This window comes from Thermobia domestica, chromosome 12 (assembly GCF_964235325.1).
Source record: "Thermobia domestica chromosome 12, izTheDome1.hap1.1, whole genome shotgun sequence".
NCBI classification, from domain to species: domain Eukaryota; kingdom Metazoa; phylum Arthropoda; class Insecta; order Zygentoma; family Lepismatidae; genus Thermobia; species Thermobia domestica.
Window position 1 is genome coordinate 147,592,103 of NC_137465.1, and position 16,279 is coordinate 147,608,381.

The following is a 16,279-nucleotide window of genomic DNA, read 5'->3' on the forward strand; positions in this document are numbered from 1 at the left end:
GACTTTTTTGACTTGCCTGTTACTATTTAAGATCTCTACGTTATTGGAAGCTGAACAATTTTACAAACTAAAATTCTTTACAAAAATACCGTCAATGATATCATCTTTACAAAATGTAACTTCAGTGTACAACACGGATTATAAAACTTATCAAGCAATATCAAATTTTATTATTATTATTATTATTATTATTATTATTATTATTATTATTATTATTATTATTATTATTATTATTATTATTATTATTATTATTGCAGATTTGAGAATTTAATGCTGGATCTGAAACCGCAGTACAGGGAGACAAAAAGTATGTTTGACCAATGAATCGAGAGGGAATGACATGAAGTGTGCAGGGATTACGAAGGGAAGCGCCAGGTAAACAAAATTGAGAATCTGTGTTAATAGATAGTGAGAAACGGAAATAATAACATATCGCCAAAATTTGTTTATATATAGAGAGATTCCCAATATATATACAAGGGCGGCGATCCTGGGGGCAGGGGAGGCCCCCGGGCCCCCCAAAGTTTCATATATATATATATATATATATATATATATATATATATATATATATATATATAGATAGATAGATAGATAGATAGATATAGATCCGAATACCAAGAGAAGATTCACCTTCTCCATTATCTACTTATTGAAATTGAAACCGAAACTGGTAAATCTACCAATAGCTGGTATATTTTACCTCTATAGTTTAGAAGTCTAGCGGAAAATGTGAGACGAAACTCACTTGGGCATAATGTACGCGTTGAACGTAGTCAATAAATACCACATTCATGTGAAAATCAGCCAAAATCTATATTTTGTTGTTGATAAATATCCACTTGTGGCATGCTTTTCCTTCCAAAACAAGAAAGCTTCCTTTGGGATAAACCGCATTGGCATTACCATTGAAATCGGGTAGGTATCAGGGCTATCATTTAGCGGAACAGTTGGTGGTAATTGCCCCTGTTAATTTGAGACAGGGATGGTATCGAGACGAGACTTTGTACAGTCTCGGTCTCGTCTCGGTTGATAAGTAGCGATCTCGGTCTCGATCTCGTCTCGAGTCAAAAATCGCCGTCTCGGTCTCGGTCTCGTCTTGGTCAAGAGATGCTTGTCTCGATCTCGGTCTCGGTCTCGAAGGCCAAGTCTCGGTCTCGTCTCGAAAGTCTCGAAATAAATAGTATGAAATTAAAATTGTGAAAGTATTATTATAGTACAGTCTGTCGTTTCCGGTTCTTACTGTTTGCCTTTATTCTTGACAGAATTATGGTATGATGTACTTCTTCGTAGCTAATTTGCTAGCGCTAATGCTTTCCATGCGTGTGTTCCGAGTTCAATCATCAGTGGGTATAACATACCTGGAATAAAACCCTAATAGTAACCCATATTTCACTTTCAGCAATAGACTTTGTCTCAAATAGCCTCAGTACTGCCTATACAATTAAACTCTATCAAATTAACTCCAGTACTATACAGTAGTTTATTTCCTTCCTTTGAATCAAAGTTGTTCAATACATCCTAACGGATAACGCAACACATAGCTGCACGAATGTATTTAATCGTACCGAAATTGAAATTTTACAATTTCTCAGTTATTATCCAAAACACTCTGCTTTGATTGTCATTTTAAAAACAGAATATAACGTTCATTATCTTAAGAAATAGAGTGAATTATTACTACATTATATTTTGTTTCAAATTGATCAATTGCTTTATTACCGTTTCACATCTCAGTGTTTAATTGACACTTTAAAACAGGCACTTCCTTAACCTTATGGTGGGAGCTACGACACTCATCTGTGCTATCTGTGGTCTCGGGTTGGATCACAAAACAAGTTAGATTCAAAGTCTTATGTTTCGTATAGTTCGCGCCTCACTTTAAGTACATTCTGTTTGTTATACAAGTTTATAAGGTCGTAATGTATTATATGAAGCCAAGTGAACTTTGTGGTGGACAAACACCGTATACGTGGGTTTACTAGGCGTTCTCCCGTTTCCTCCCACTTTCTTCATTTCACAATTTCATTCATTACTCATCATCACCGTCTCCTTTAGCATAACCGGCATAATCGTGGGACGTAAAACTCAAAGATTTCATTTCATTTTTCTGAGCAGTGCATGTGTTCTTTATTCGAGAAAACTAATCATGCGTTCATTACGCTGAAATTTTACGCTTGAAAATTTACTTGCGAAACATGGACATACATATTATGTAAGTATATAGGTAATTCGAGCTATATGTATCTATTTTCTCTGTCCCGGCGAAACAAGTAATTCTTAACTTTCTAGTTTTCTTTAGTATTAATCTTCGTAGTTTTGCTGCAATATTAAGGATCAAATTTGTTTTTCGCTGTACGAATTTCGTTAAATTTTGGATCTGTTTTTACCCTACCTTACCTAGTAAAAGTTATATATATACATGAACTTTAGAGGTAGACTATGCTAAGTCATTTTTTGGTCGAAATTGAGTTAAGAAGACTTTTTTAATATACTCTGTTCTTTCTAGTGGTGTAACAATGTAAGTCTAAAAGCATCCTATTTGTAACTACTTAGTGTAGTTTGAAAACAGTACTAAGATCTTACTTAAGGAACTGGTTTTTCGCTTCTCTTGCAAAATTACGAAATTATGATTTGGTTTAGTTTACCTCTGAAGTCCAGATATAATAAAATCATAGCCATAATCATAATCAACCATTGTCAATCCACTGCTGGATGAAGGTCTTTTCAAGTCTTCTCCACAACTATCTATCTTGAGCAATTCTTTTTCAGGTTACTCCCCAGTTGTTCTTGATTTCGTCAAACCTTCTTGTATAAGGACGTTTCCTAGACTGTTTTTTATCTCGTGGTATCCTGTCTAGAATTGTTTTTGTTCATCGATCATAATTTCTTGCAATATGTCCAGCACATTTTCTAGCCCATGTTAAAAATTATTCAATTAGTACCAGTCATTAGTTGTCAAATAATTCATTTCTACTGTATATATTTGGCCTACAAATAGTTCAAATCCGCTACTTTTGGAGCACAGACACGCTACTTTTTTATCTTCGAATCTGGCAACACTGACAATAATTTAAATCAACACAATGTGAGGACCTCCATTTGGTCTAGCGGCTAGCACGCTTGACTTTGGTTCGCGTGGTCCCGAATTCGATTTCCGGTGGGGGTACAGTTGAACGACCGAAGTGGTTCGGTTTCCATTATAATCATTAGCTCCATGTCTCCTTTAGAGGCCCTAGCATAATTATGAGACGTTAAACTAAAACAAACAAAACAAAAAAATCAACACTATGTGTATTACTAACTGTAAGTTATTGAATAATTACATATAGCTAATGGTATGGATCGAGTGGTCGGTGGTCAAACTAAAACAAGTGAAATGTAACTAGGGTGTATTTAGAACTTTTAATTAAGCATGATTTTGTGTATATCAGGCCTAAGGCTTAGGGGAACAACTAGTGTCACTGAAAAGTTATCAGTTACAATTTGCATTTACATGTATTGCTGGAACGAAAAAAAACTTTGACATTAACATTATAAATAGACCAAAGACTATGAAAAACGTCATCTTTTGAAACCATTCTTGCACCATAAAACAAATTACGAGTTATTAAAATATTTTGCAGCTTAGTTACGTTGTTTGCACTATATTTAGAATAATATTTAGCAATTTAAGTTGGCAACAGTGCTTAAAATAATGGAACTGCAACTACCATTTACTTAATTAAAACAACCAAAAACTATTGTTGTAATGTTATAGAAGCAAACTAAAACAACTATCATTATAAAAACTTAATACAAATGCGTTATTTTAAGCAATAAAACAATCACTATCCATGTGTTTGGTATCTCTGAAACGGTTTGAAATAACAATTCTCGTAAATGATATAATGATCACTTAAGTCTTTTGGAAGCATCTACATGATAAGATGTGATATGTCAGCACGTTTTCGAAGTAAAGTCTTTAGAAAAATTAAATTTTTCATTTCTTGTAACTTTGTTCCTCCATTCATTCGAAATACAGTACCGTATACCATGATCATAGTATTTGACGCTAAGATACAAATAATGCGCATTGCACCGTCTATGCTATTTGAGTTATTAGAGATCTCCAAAATGTTGATGTTACTGATACTATATTGTCCTTTGTTACACTGCATAATATATGTGGTATTGTGGTTTTATTTAATATATAAATTAGAAATAGGTAATACCTTGCATACCGGTAGTGCAATTTGAGAAAATATAACTTTATTTTGCGTTGGTAACACTGCTTGTGTATATATAGGCGCGGATCCAAGGGAAGGGCTATAGGGGCTATATCCCCCCTTAACGTTCAGGTATACACTGAATAAAATGAACTTCAATCCTGCTTTACACTCGATAAAGAGGCAAAGTATGGTTTAGCCCCTCCCTTGATCATGTCCTGGATCCGCGCCTGTATATATATCTATATATACAGGGTGGGCCATTTTAATCTTTCCACGGAAATATCTCGAAAACGGTTGAACATAAATAAACTGAACAAAAACTCAAAAAGGAAATACTATGGGACAAATCAAATGGTGATGTCATGGTGTCCCCTAGGGCTGCTCTTCAAGGGCACCCGGGGCCCAACTATAAATTTTAAATGGAAACATGGGACGAGTGACACCTCGTTCGATAGATCTTTACAAATTGAAAAGGAATGTGGCAAGACATTTTTTCATATCGGTCACCGTTTTCAAAATAGCAGCCAAGATAATTATGTTACCTGTATCAGTTAGTTGTCCAGAGATAGATATAGATAGATAGATAGATAGATAGATAGATAAAAATAGAGAGAGAGAGAGAGAGAGGGAGAGAGAGAGAGAGAGAGAGAGAGTGAAGATTATATACAACAGCAGTGGATTTTGTTTCGGGAGAGGCTCGAGGAACGGGTAACAAACATTTGTGTTGTACTTGCAATGCGAAAAATGATTACAAATTTATTTCGGGAGGGGCTTGAGCCCGATACCTAAACCCTAAATACGCCACTGTGCAGGTACATCAGTCAAACGTTCCCATATTTTCTCATACAGCAATGAAACAAATTTTGAGTAAAGGCAAAATAACTATCAATATTCGAGACGAGACATTCGAGACTGACCATGGTCTCGTCTCGGTCTCGTCTCGATTTATAGATGTCTGTCTCGGTCTCGTCTCGGCATGTAAATGTCCGTCTCGGTATATAAAAGTCCGTCTCGGTCTCGGTCTCAGTACCATCCCTAATTTGAGATACGTAGATACATTAATCAATAGCACTTACGCAAATCCTGGGGGAATGAGAGGGACATGTCCCCTCCAATCTTGAAACTGGGGAGACTGTCCACTCCAATAATCCGATTGAATGTGTTTCTTGGAGGGAAAAATGTGATTACTTATGTCCGATTAACACAAAGGAAAGTGAGATGAAATTGATGTCCTCCCAGAATAAGCTTCAAATCTGCTCGCCTTCCAACGTTGAAGACAACTCTGCTCCCCTGATCCTCCGCAGCATTGTTTTTCAACTTAATAAATATTTTGAATGTCGCTTAAAAATCTTGACTTGAAATAAAGAAGAGTTATGTTTGGATAACATAAATTTATTTCTACTATTTACATGTCACTAAGTTGAAACTAACTACTAGATAACGAAGATGATAAACAAAGTATGTATACCATATACAAAGTAGCAGGTTACTTTTCACGTCCTACAATTACGAGGATCACGAGGACAGAAATCTCTTCAGCATCTCACGAAATCCTAATGAGGAAGAACAAACCATTCCTAACAGATGATCGGTTTTCCTCTTCCTCTTCTCGTAGAGCAAGTACTCGATTCCATGGCCCGTTTGATGGCTCACCTTCTTGCTGATTGGGTAATGGTCTATAAAATCTTATTTCACTTTCGTTTCCGAAAGAGTCATATTGACACGGTTAGTAGAACTGCTATTCCAACTGAAGGAATGGCCACTTTAAAGTTCCCTAAATAACTTAAACCAAGTGCTGAGACACTGAATATTACTGAACAGTTGTGTATCATGTTTCCAGTCCGTAAACGGTGTGATAGACATGGTTTGCTACTAGTAAAAATGTTTTCACCATTTACTTCCGCAGTATGCAATGCTGCAATATCTCATGATCTCTCAAATCATCTGCTAAATCATCCATCCACTGAAATCTTCTCAAGCGATGATACACTTGCCTAAGCAATCGCAATATACCTAAATTATTTGTGTGGAAAGACATAAGTAGCTGCACTTACTGGCAGCGCATTGGGTGAAGGTATTGCCTTTCTTCCGATTTCATTTAACGGAATTCAGCGAAGCCAGTTGATAGTGTTATTACCAGAAGGGGGTGTTCCGGTGATTCTTTCTGATGACATTTAGAACTCGGTTTAAAATGATTCGCCTTTTAAACAATTATTTCTCTAGACCTCTTGTTATAAACGTCTATATATTAAGATGTGTTGTTGCCCCCGTAACGAGTCAACAATGCAACAGACCAAAAGAACAAAGAATGAATACTGTTGTTTCAATAGAACCGAAAAAGAGTTTATATTGTCTAGAACAGTGTTGTTTACTCACTGGTCTGTAAAATGATTTTATCAATCGAGGGAAAAATTTGATGTAGATTACACAGCCACACACACACACAAAATAAAAGTTCTGTGCAGCAGACCCCATGGTCAAGGGCGCCGATTTCTGTGTAAATTGGGGGGCCCATTCAGATGCAGAAGGCATATATGAGGATTTTAAGACAAATTGCATTCAAATTATGTCAAATATTATATATTCTTAAATACAATAAGGGGGACCCACATCAGCTTTGGGGAACCCGGGCCTCTCGGCACCCCAGGATCTGCGCCCTTGCCCATGGTATGGATTAGGTGTGTTTTTGTTACACAGAGACAAAATTTCGAAAGCCTAGGAAAATCGATCGTGTCAATTCCTTTTTACGAGCGAAAAACTTGAGCGATTTTAGATAGGGAGGATACACGTGACACAGCCATACGAAGAAACAAAAGCTCTGAATAGCGTACCCCAAGGCATGAAGTCGATGTATTTTGTTACACAGAGTTCAAATTTCGAAACCGTAGGACGATTGATCGTGTCATTTTTGTTTCATGGGCGAAAAACGTGTTTCCTCCCTAGCCAAAATCGCTCAAGTTTTTCGTACATAACAAAAAATCGACACGATCAATCGATCTGGGGTTTCGAAATTTGGATTCTGTGTAACAAGATGCATTGAATCCATACCCTGGAGTCCGTGCACACAACTTTTATTTTATTTTATTTATTTACAGACGTGTTCAAATTATTAGACTCAACATTCAGTTTCTGAATATTTTACTGTTCTTACAATATTACGTGAGAAAATACGTTCGAACTTAGTCCAAATTATTACTTTGTAACTCTGTCCTAATTTTGAGTGGATGTGGCATATGCTTTTCAATATCAATACAACAATTGAGTACGTGACATTCAAATATAGTTACTATAAAATGTGTATATCCAAATACGAAACAAAAAAATGAAATGGAATACTTACAAGAAAATTATCTCTCACACAAAGATTAATATTTCTTATGAAATCCCTTATTCTTTATTAAGTCTTTTATCCTTTGTGCAGTGTTCGAAGTGGAAAAAAGCAGAGGCGGTATGTTTTATTACGATTTTGACTCGACATACCGGCTATCTAAATATTGAAATACAGCAAGGATATGCTGCCTAAAAGATTGCACTCCAAATTACATAATGACTGAAAAACACTGGAGACCTTCTCTTTAGTTACGGGGGTGGGGGCATGGAGAGACTTTGATCCCTCGCCAACAACTTTCTGAAAAAAAAAAATAAAATATCACCCTTATGTTATATTATAGAGAATTATACACGAAAATATTCAAAAACAGAGTTTTTATATTAACAATTTCCTGCGAGAAAACTCTCGGACTCCCCACTCGATTGAGGAGTATTCCAAACCTCTAGAAGATCCGTACCACAGCAGACAACCCCTAAATCCGACCATGCTCAAAACACGTCATTTATAAAAATTAAGACACAGTCACACGCATACATAAGAAAGAAACAATTCAATATGGCATATCAAAATATAAACTAGATGAACTTCTTTGAAGACCTCTCATTTTAGGTAAAAACGAAAGGTAGGAAAAAGATAACAAAAAGTAGGAAAAAGATAACAAAAATGTCGGTGTTGTCAACTTAGTAATTATTTCTACATAAGAAATAGTTTTTTTTTTTTTTTTTTTTTACGTGCAAAGCTATTTGTCAATTACTAGTATAAAAATGGATTTATTAAAGGTGTTTAGCATCGACTCTCCCGTGACAGTATGTCTTGGTCATTGAAAAACTAAAGGTGGTATGCCTTCATCACTGAAAAATCAGAGGCGGTATGGCATACCACTTCATACCGTCTCACTTCAACCACTACCTTTGTGGCATCCTTTGTACGAGTTTAGCACATTTTGTCTTCAAGTCAGCATCGTGATACCACAAAATGTTGATCTCCTTGATCAATTGAAGTTTGGTTCTAATGTGCTTTTAACTTTTCTTTCATGAAGCTCCAAAAGTTTTCAATCGGCTGCATATCAGGACTAGTGCCTGGCCACGGAAGAACCCTAATTTCGTTGTCCTCGAAGAATTTTGTCACAGCTTTGGCCCGGTGGCATGGGGCTCCACCATCCATAAAGATGAATTGTACGTCATCAAACCAGACTGTAGTCTGGGAAAGCAGTTCTTCTTGAAGAACTTGTAGGTATTGGTCGTGCTTCATTGTCCTTTCTACTATATACAGTCTTCCAGGTCCGAAGACAGAGATCACACCCCAGACCATGACTGAAGTAGGATGCTTCATGGTTTATTAAAGAGATTCCAATTTGAATTCCTCCCAGGACAACGTCACACATATTAAGAACATTCATCAGACACAAAGATAAATGATTCATCACTGAAACACAATATTCTCCAATCGTCAGTAGTCCAATATTCTAGGCCTCGTGCTCATTCGAGGTGCTTCTTTGCCATGATTGGAGTAGACTCTAATTTTTGTTTTCTTTCTTGACCGTGTGCTTTTATTCCCTCGGCACAAAGAATACTTCGAACACTTTCAGGTCAAATGTCTGCGCCATACTCAGCCATTTTTATGCTTAAGTCTATTAGAAGTTACACTTCTGTTTCCCAGAGCCAATCTTTTTAGTTTTCTGATACATCTTAGCGATAGCTTTGGTTTTCGCCCACATTTCCCAACCCTATTTTGGCTCTTGTTCATTTCAACAGAGATTCTACTCAGATTTTTGTTCTATCCCAACTCTACTAGCAATGTATTGCCGTGTAGGGGTATATATCTTATTTCCACCAGAAGTATTTTGTTAACTTCCATTTTACGCGGAGAAAGGTCTTTTGCTTTTTCCATGATGCTGCAATTACAGAACTACACAGAATAAAAGATTGATACATGAAACACGTCACGATCATTTTAAACTGGCCCATTCGAACTATTGAACGCTTTGAATGTCGTTAACTTCTTACGACAGCAACCACAAAACTTCAGACTGTAACTTGTTGATAGGAACCATAATATCCTCTACAAGTGAAACACCACTTTCAGAATTTCTCCCTCTCACTAATACCTCTCAACGGCGATATCACCATTTTAACTGTACAGTAAGCAAATGAAGGATCTTATATTGGTGGTCTAACCATTAAATTAAATGTTCTAGTACTCTGAAATTAGGACTCCTACATCAATTTTGCATTTTTCGAGTGTGCGTCTAATAATTTGAACACGTCTGTATTTATTTATTGTGTGTATGGCTGTGGTGTTAAACTTTTACACATCATTGAACAAATTTTATGGAGTGTAATTAAAGGATAAATATTCAGTAATTTCGAATGAAACCTCAACTAGCTCATGTCACTTTTCATTATATGATTGGGAGAAACACGTTAATCGTCCCGTGGAAGGTCATATGGTTCAGATCTCACCTTAATTTGTAGGTCCACGCTACATATAGCCTCGCTGTTGAAAGGAACGCTGTGTAATCAAACAACATCAACAAGGAGTCGATCTAGGATTCAAGCAAAAATAAAATACAGAAAGAGATTTAATGCATTTTAAAATTTACGACTTCAGTTAATCATCATATTGAGCATAACTTTCCAGGGTTACGGAAAGTCTATAAGACATATTCATTCTCTGACAGTGAGTATATATATTAGGGTGTCCCTTATATAAGGTAATTTCGTGTTACGATACGCACACCCGTGAAATGTATTCTATGTGACCTAAACACGTATTAGTGAAACAGCAGCTCTCTACGAGAACCTTAACCAGTGCCGACTTGACGACAAAGTCATGAAATGACGTAATTTAGAATGTCCAACCGTGATAACGGAGAAACCAAAAGAGGCAGAGAAACGAAACTTTGCACGAAGCAACTAGAGAAAGGAGAACATCTGTCCATATATTGACGAACATCACCGGAAGAAGAGTGTTGCCAACCCAAGATAAAGTTATGTTTTTGTAAATCGAATGACTTAAATTGGATATCATCATTGGAAGCAACAATAAAAATAAAGACAAAAGAGATTATAAACATAGATCAGTGTTGGAAACTTTTCGAGAAATAACATGAAACATATGTTAGATGCAAATGCCGTTGGCACACATAAGGAGTGAAGTATTAACGTTTTGTACACCTTAAATTAAATATTAATAAGAACTGTTTACGCTGACTTCAAGTATAGAAGGGTCCGTTGAACAGTGTGGCGATCAACAGAAGAAAAAAGTTGAGTTTGGAAAAGGTACAGTAACTCAGAAAAGGTCACTAGTGCAGTATGGTTTAACCCTATAATGCAAGGCGGTAGAGCATGAGGAGCAGTATTATGGTTATGTGAGATCGATAAGTCACGTACTGACTGAGATCTTCGGTATCTTGTTAAAGCTAAGAAGTATGGTTTGTTAAAGATGGCAACGCTGCGTGCACCAACGACATTTGCATTTAACACATGTTTCACGTTATTTCTCGAAAAGTTTGCAACAATGATCTGCGTTTGTCATTTCTTTTGTCTTTATTTTCATTGTTGCTTCTAATGATGATATCCAATTTAGGTCATTCGATTTACAAAAGCACAACTGTCTCTTGGGTTGGCAATGCTGTTCGTCCGGCGATGTTCCTCAATACACGGGCAGGTGTCCTCCTTTCTCTAGTTGCTTCATGCAAAGTTTCGTTTTTCTGTCTCTTTTGGTTTCTCCGTTATCACGGTTGGACATTCTAAATTATTCTACATATATTGTGGAAACGTCATTTCATTACTTTCTTAAGTCGGCACCGGTTAAGAGAGAGAGAGAGAGTTTCTTTTATATTATTGTAAATTTATTTTCTAAGCTTTGTGAAATTTTATGTTATTTGAGGTAGGTTCAAAGTGTTTACATTTAATACAATGTACAGTCAGAAGAGTAATTTGAGTAAGGCAAGGGTGAGGGATAAATGCTTCCCCGCTGAATTTCAGAAATCCACAGTTTTTAATCGATTTTATTTCTAATATAGTAATAAAAAATGATCTCTTATCTTGGTGAAACATCTTTCCCCCTCCCCTTTGGCAAAATCTGAAATGACTTTATTGTGTATACTACTTAGATAAGTAAAAATGTTTTCATCGTCTCAATGATTAAATAAATGCGGTATTAACTCGGCACTATCTTTATTAAGGGAGCACTTACCTACAATCGGGATAATTAAATATCTCCATTTTTAAAGAATTCGTTTCATTTGAACTACAGAGGTTGAAGCCACTAAAAAAAACTTTTTTTCATTTCTTTTTTTTTTTTTTTTTTTGTTTTTGTTTTGACGTCTGTTCTTAATTACAACGCGCTTTCAACTAAACATACAACTGAGATTTCACAAAATTACATTGACTCTATTTGGCACAAGTGCACTGGTGCCAATCGCGGGGGGATAAGGGAGACATGTCCCCTCCAATCTTGAAACTGTCCCCCCCAATAGGGCTGTCATATTTCAAAAATGAAAATCCGGGACGCTACTAAATTACGAGAATCTTTGAAATGCTTAAAATGAAAAGAAGTGATATATATATATACTAATTTATTTCTTCCCATTAGATTAGAGTTGTTCATTACGTAATCATGTTTTTAGTGCTTTGTTCAATGTCAAAGTAGTTAAATCGTGAACTTAATTAAATCCATGTTTTTTATGTATCCAAGTTTTTTTTTCAACTTTTGAATTGCCATACTTAGTTGAAGAGAATCATTATATACCTAATCCTACGAAAAAAGCAAACTAGTCCTATAATATTCCCTTCCTTTTTTCTTCACTGAATTCGGGACATTTATGCGTCCCGAGAAATATTTTCGTGACGCTGGGACGCAGCTCGATTCTTTGACGGTCCCAGATTTTCGGGACGAATGTGTCTGTTTTTTTTGGGGGGGGGAGAAATGTGATGATTTGTGTCCGATTGCCACAAAGGAAAGTAAGATGAAATTGATGTCCCCCCAGAATAAGCCTCAAATCTGCCCGCCTTCCAATGTCGAAGACAACTCTGCTCCCTTGATCTTCCACAGCATGTTTTTTTTTTTTTTTAACTTCATAAATATTTTGAACATCACTTTAAAAAAAGGAAAAAAAAAAAAAAAGATTGTGGGAACGATCTTACCTGTCCCCCTAAATGTTGAAGACAGATTTACGCCGCTGATCAATAGTATAGTAATATGACTGAACAACGTTAAACTTTACTCATATTCGTGAAGAATCTCTTCTCCCAGCAACACTTGAAATATCATGTTGCTGCTGTTTGAAATCTTATGATTTAAACTCACGTTTGTTTGCAAGTAAACTCACATTCAGACTGTAAAGACAGAAAAGCTTAAAATAAAGAACTCGTAAAAGATTGTATTGCTACGAATAGAAAAGCATTCAAAATCGATATTCGCACTAAAAAAAATATATGTCATTGTTTGCAGTAAAGTATGTTCTCTACAGTTTACTTTCTAGCTACGAGTGAAGGAAGGAGAAGAAAAAAAAGTTGAAGAACATCTTTTAATATTACGTAGGATATTTTTGTTACATTGTGAAAATGTTATTGAAGAGCGAAGAACAGCGTTTTGAAGAAAAGTGTATAGAAGTCTGGAGAGTACCTTTACGCACCGTTCGTGCACGTCGTCTTGTGCTGGGTTTTGTCACTCGGTGACCCGCCGAGTGATACAATGTTGCTTCAAATGTTAGCTGATTCCATGTGGACATTCGCCGGTCCATCTCCCCTTTCTCTTCTCCTGCACACAACGAGATCCTCGCCAAAGATATCCAAAAAAAAATCTCACGAATTAAAAAAAAAAAATAGCACTTGGCACCTGGGCAATGCTATGTCACTCGAAGAAGAACAAGAAAGAAAAAAATCACAGCATCAGAACTTGGCAAGTGAATGTTTGCTAGCAACGGGTGGTTGGCTAACGTTAAGCCTAAACTGTTTCAAGTCTGGTGTGTGGAGCCGTAGCCAAATATTCTGAAGCTAAATTTAGAGCTCAGCAAAGCAATACTCTCGTGTGAAGGTTAGAAACGTTCACGCCCACTTCTATGTGATCAGTGCAATTCTCGACAAAAGTTCTTGACTGTCAGTTCATTTTTTAGAAAATGATAGCAACGAATGAAACGTTCCCGGTCCAGTCCAATCATTTTCGAAATTAATTTTTTTTACCTTAACTTTCCAAGCCATTTGTATGCCATATAAACTGGAGTGCCTTAGACCAAATCCAGCTCCTTTTAATTTGAAAAAGGCTTGTAAGTGTGGGTTCCCTACTTTTCTTAATAGCATGATTGTAAAAAGAAAATTATTTTTATCTCTTCCATAATATTTGCTTCAAAATAGAAACAGCTGGATACTAGATACTAATGAAATGTCCAGTTTGTCTTCAGATTGGAAACTCATCTCAGCAACAGAAAACTTGGACAATGGTCGTACATCTATATTACAGTCCTTGTACTGTACAAGTCCAACAAACAGCCTGAGGTACCCAGACAGTCAAAAGACAGTTCGAAAGAAACATTCTGTACAGCAAATGCCCCCCCCCCCTCAAATATTAACAGTGCGGATAGAGAAATGACAAGTGAGTGCAAGAACGCGAAAGTATTTCCTTCATTTTTCTTGGAACGAATATGGTGGAGAAGTGTTGCCAGCGAAATGAATAAAAAAGAATAACTATATCAGATCAACATACAAATGTACAGTATATGCTGTTTAAAGATTTCAGAATTGACATGCAAATTATTCACTGTTATTTTAGAAATTATATATACTTTTAAGGCTAATGTTGTTTGTACACCGTCATAGAAAGCTTGAATAAGACCATTCAATACTTCAAATTTACACGTTCAAAGGAATATTGTTCAAGACACTCGAACAAGAGTCTCGAGTGAACTTGAAACAACTTTTACACGATCATAGAAGTATTGAATCATGTTTTATATACTTGTTGATAGGTGGTCTAAAAGAGTTACCGAAACTATGAAAACAAATGAAAGCGAAACTGCGTACTGATTTAATTTAGACCAGCCCATGAATAGCTATAATATTCAGCGTTGCCAATGTGTGTGTAATTGCACAAAATGTGTGCAATTTTGGTTTGTTTGTGCATTTTGTGTGTAATGCCAATCTGTGTGCATTTTGTGTGTAATTTGGCACAATTCAAAATTTTTGTTCATTGATGATTTTTACGAAGTTTCTTTCATTCAAATATTCAATATTTCCACCATTTTTTTCTGAAGATTGCCGTATAAAAACTACGAGCTCCAACGCCTGACTCCAGGCCAGCGCAATAAAACAGAGAAAATAACAAGTTATTTGTTATTATTGTTAATCTCTTGTTATTTTCTCTACAGTATGATGATAAAACCTATCTTGCTTCCTTGGTACCTCACTTCTTGTTTTTCAGAGGCGGGTGTCATGACATCCCCAAGCAAAGACGCTTTGTTCAAGCAAGCAATGTGAATGAATGTTGACTAAAACATGAGGCGGAGGTGATAAGAAGTCTTGTCTTCTCTCCACTTGTGAAGAAAATGCCATTTTGCAATCAGATGAACGACAGAGTGGCCGATGTCCAATTAAAAACATTAAGTACGTTGAAAGCAATGGTGCAGACTTTCCAAGATTTATGTGGGTGCATATCAATGGCGGATCATATTAGCCTATATGTTTTCAGGGAAGTCTCGATGTTTGATTGATTTACTTTTAGTTAAAATATTTTATGAACATTGTCATAAAGGCCTGAGCTGTGAGAAAGTAAAATATATCGGTACTATAAGGATAAATTGGGGCTGCCCTAGCTCAGTCGGTAACACGACTGATTTAAACAAACAAACAAACAAACAAACAAAAAAAAAAACTGGTTCAAACCCAGGTTCAAGCTAAAATCTTATGGGTGCGCCGCACCCATAAGATTCTTTATGTGGGTGCCGGAGCCCTGGAGCACCCACGTAGTCGGCGCGCATAGTTGAAAGTAAAATGAAAGTGACAATGGGCGGGAAGGTGACGGTTTTATAATAATAATAATAATAATAATAATAATAATAATAATAATAATAATAATAATAATAATAATAATAATAATAATAATAATAGTAATAAATCAAACGCTGAATCCTTGAACAATGGCTGGTCAATGTACAGTACACTCATGTTCAAAATGATTGTCGCATATCTATAACGGTCGTGTTGTGCAAATATAATTGGATAATAAACTCGCAAGGTACTTCTAGTACTGTTACTATGTGTATAATCGGGAAATGTATATTTGTGCTAAATTTCATAGAAAAAAATTATAAATACGAAAATTAGAGTGAGTAGGCCTACATCAAAATGTTGCTAAATGGACAAGAAAAGTTTTTTCGTTATATTGTTCTTATTTACAGATCTTTTTGCAGTATTTTTCCTGCGTCATTTCTTCATAAAACAGAAGAACAACAGTGATCAATTTTCATCTCTAACCTATGATTATTGTGAACAATGTAATGACTAATTGTATCTAACAAACCCGTCAGTTATTGCGAAACACTTTTTTTTTTTTTGTTACTTCCGATAGCTTTCAATTCGTATGTCAATATTCGTTACTAAGTAATTATGTTGTACTTAACGCATATAAATGCGTATATCCTCATTTTCTCATATAAACTTCCAAGTTGAATATCTCGAACCGTTCTCAACCGTACAGGGATTTTATTAGCTTGTTATGATCAGCATGAATTGGGACT

The 16,279-nt window shown here is 35.9% G+C and overlaps 1 protein-coding gene across 3 annotated transcripts in view; it reads right to left on the reverse strand.

Annotated features, from left to right (window-relative positions):
• FipoQ (F-box/LRR-repeat protein FipoQ) overlaps positions 1-16,279 on the reverse strand; it is a 362,646-nt gene that overhangs the window by 173,162 nt on the left and 173,205 nt on the right. The window contains exon 1 of one of the 3 annotated variants that reach the window (XM_081734229.1): positions 13,184-13,492. The exons of 1 other annotated variant lie outside the window; for it this stretch is intronic. In XM_081734229.1, coding sequence (XP_081590355.1) covers positions 13,184-13,291 — 108 coding nt within the window. In that variant the 5' untranslated portion in view covers positions 13,292-13,492. Of the gene's footprint in view, positions 1-13,173; positions 13,493-16,279 lie in introns of those variants that run through there. One more of the 3 variants, XM_081734235.1, reaches the window with a different exon arrangement.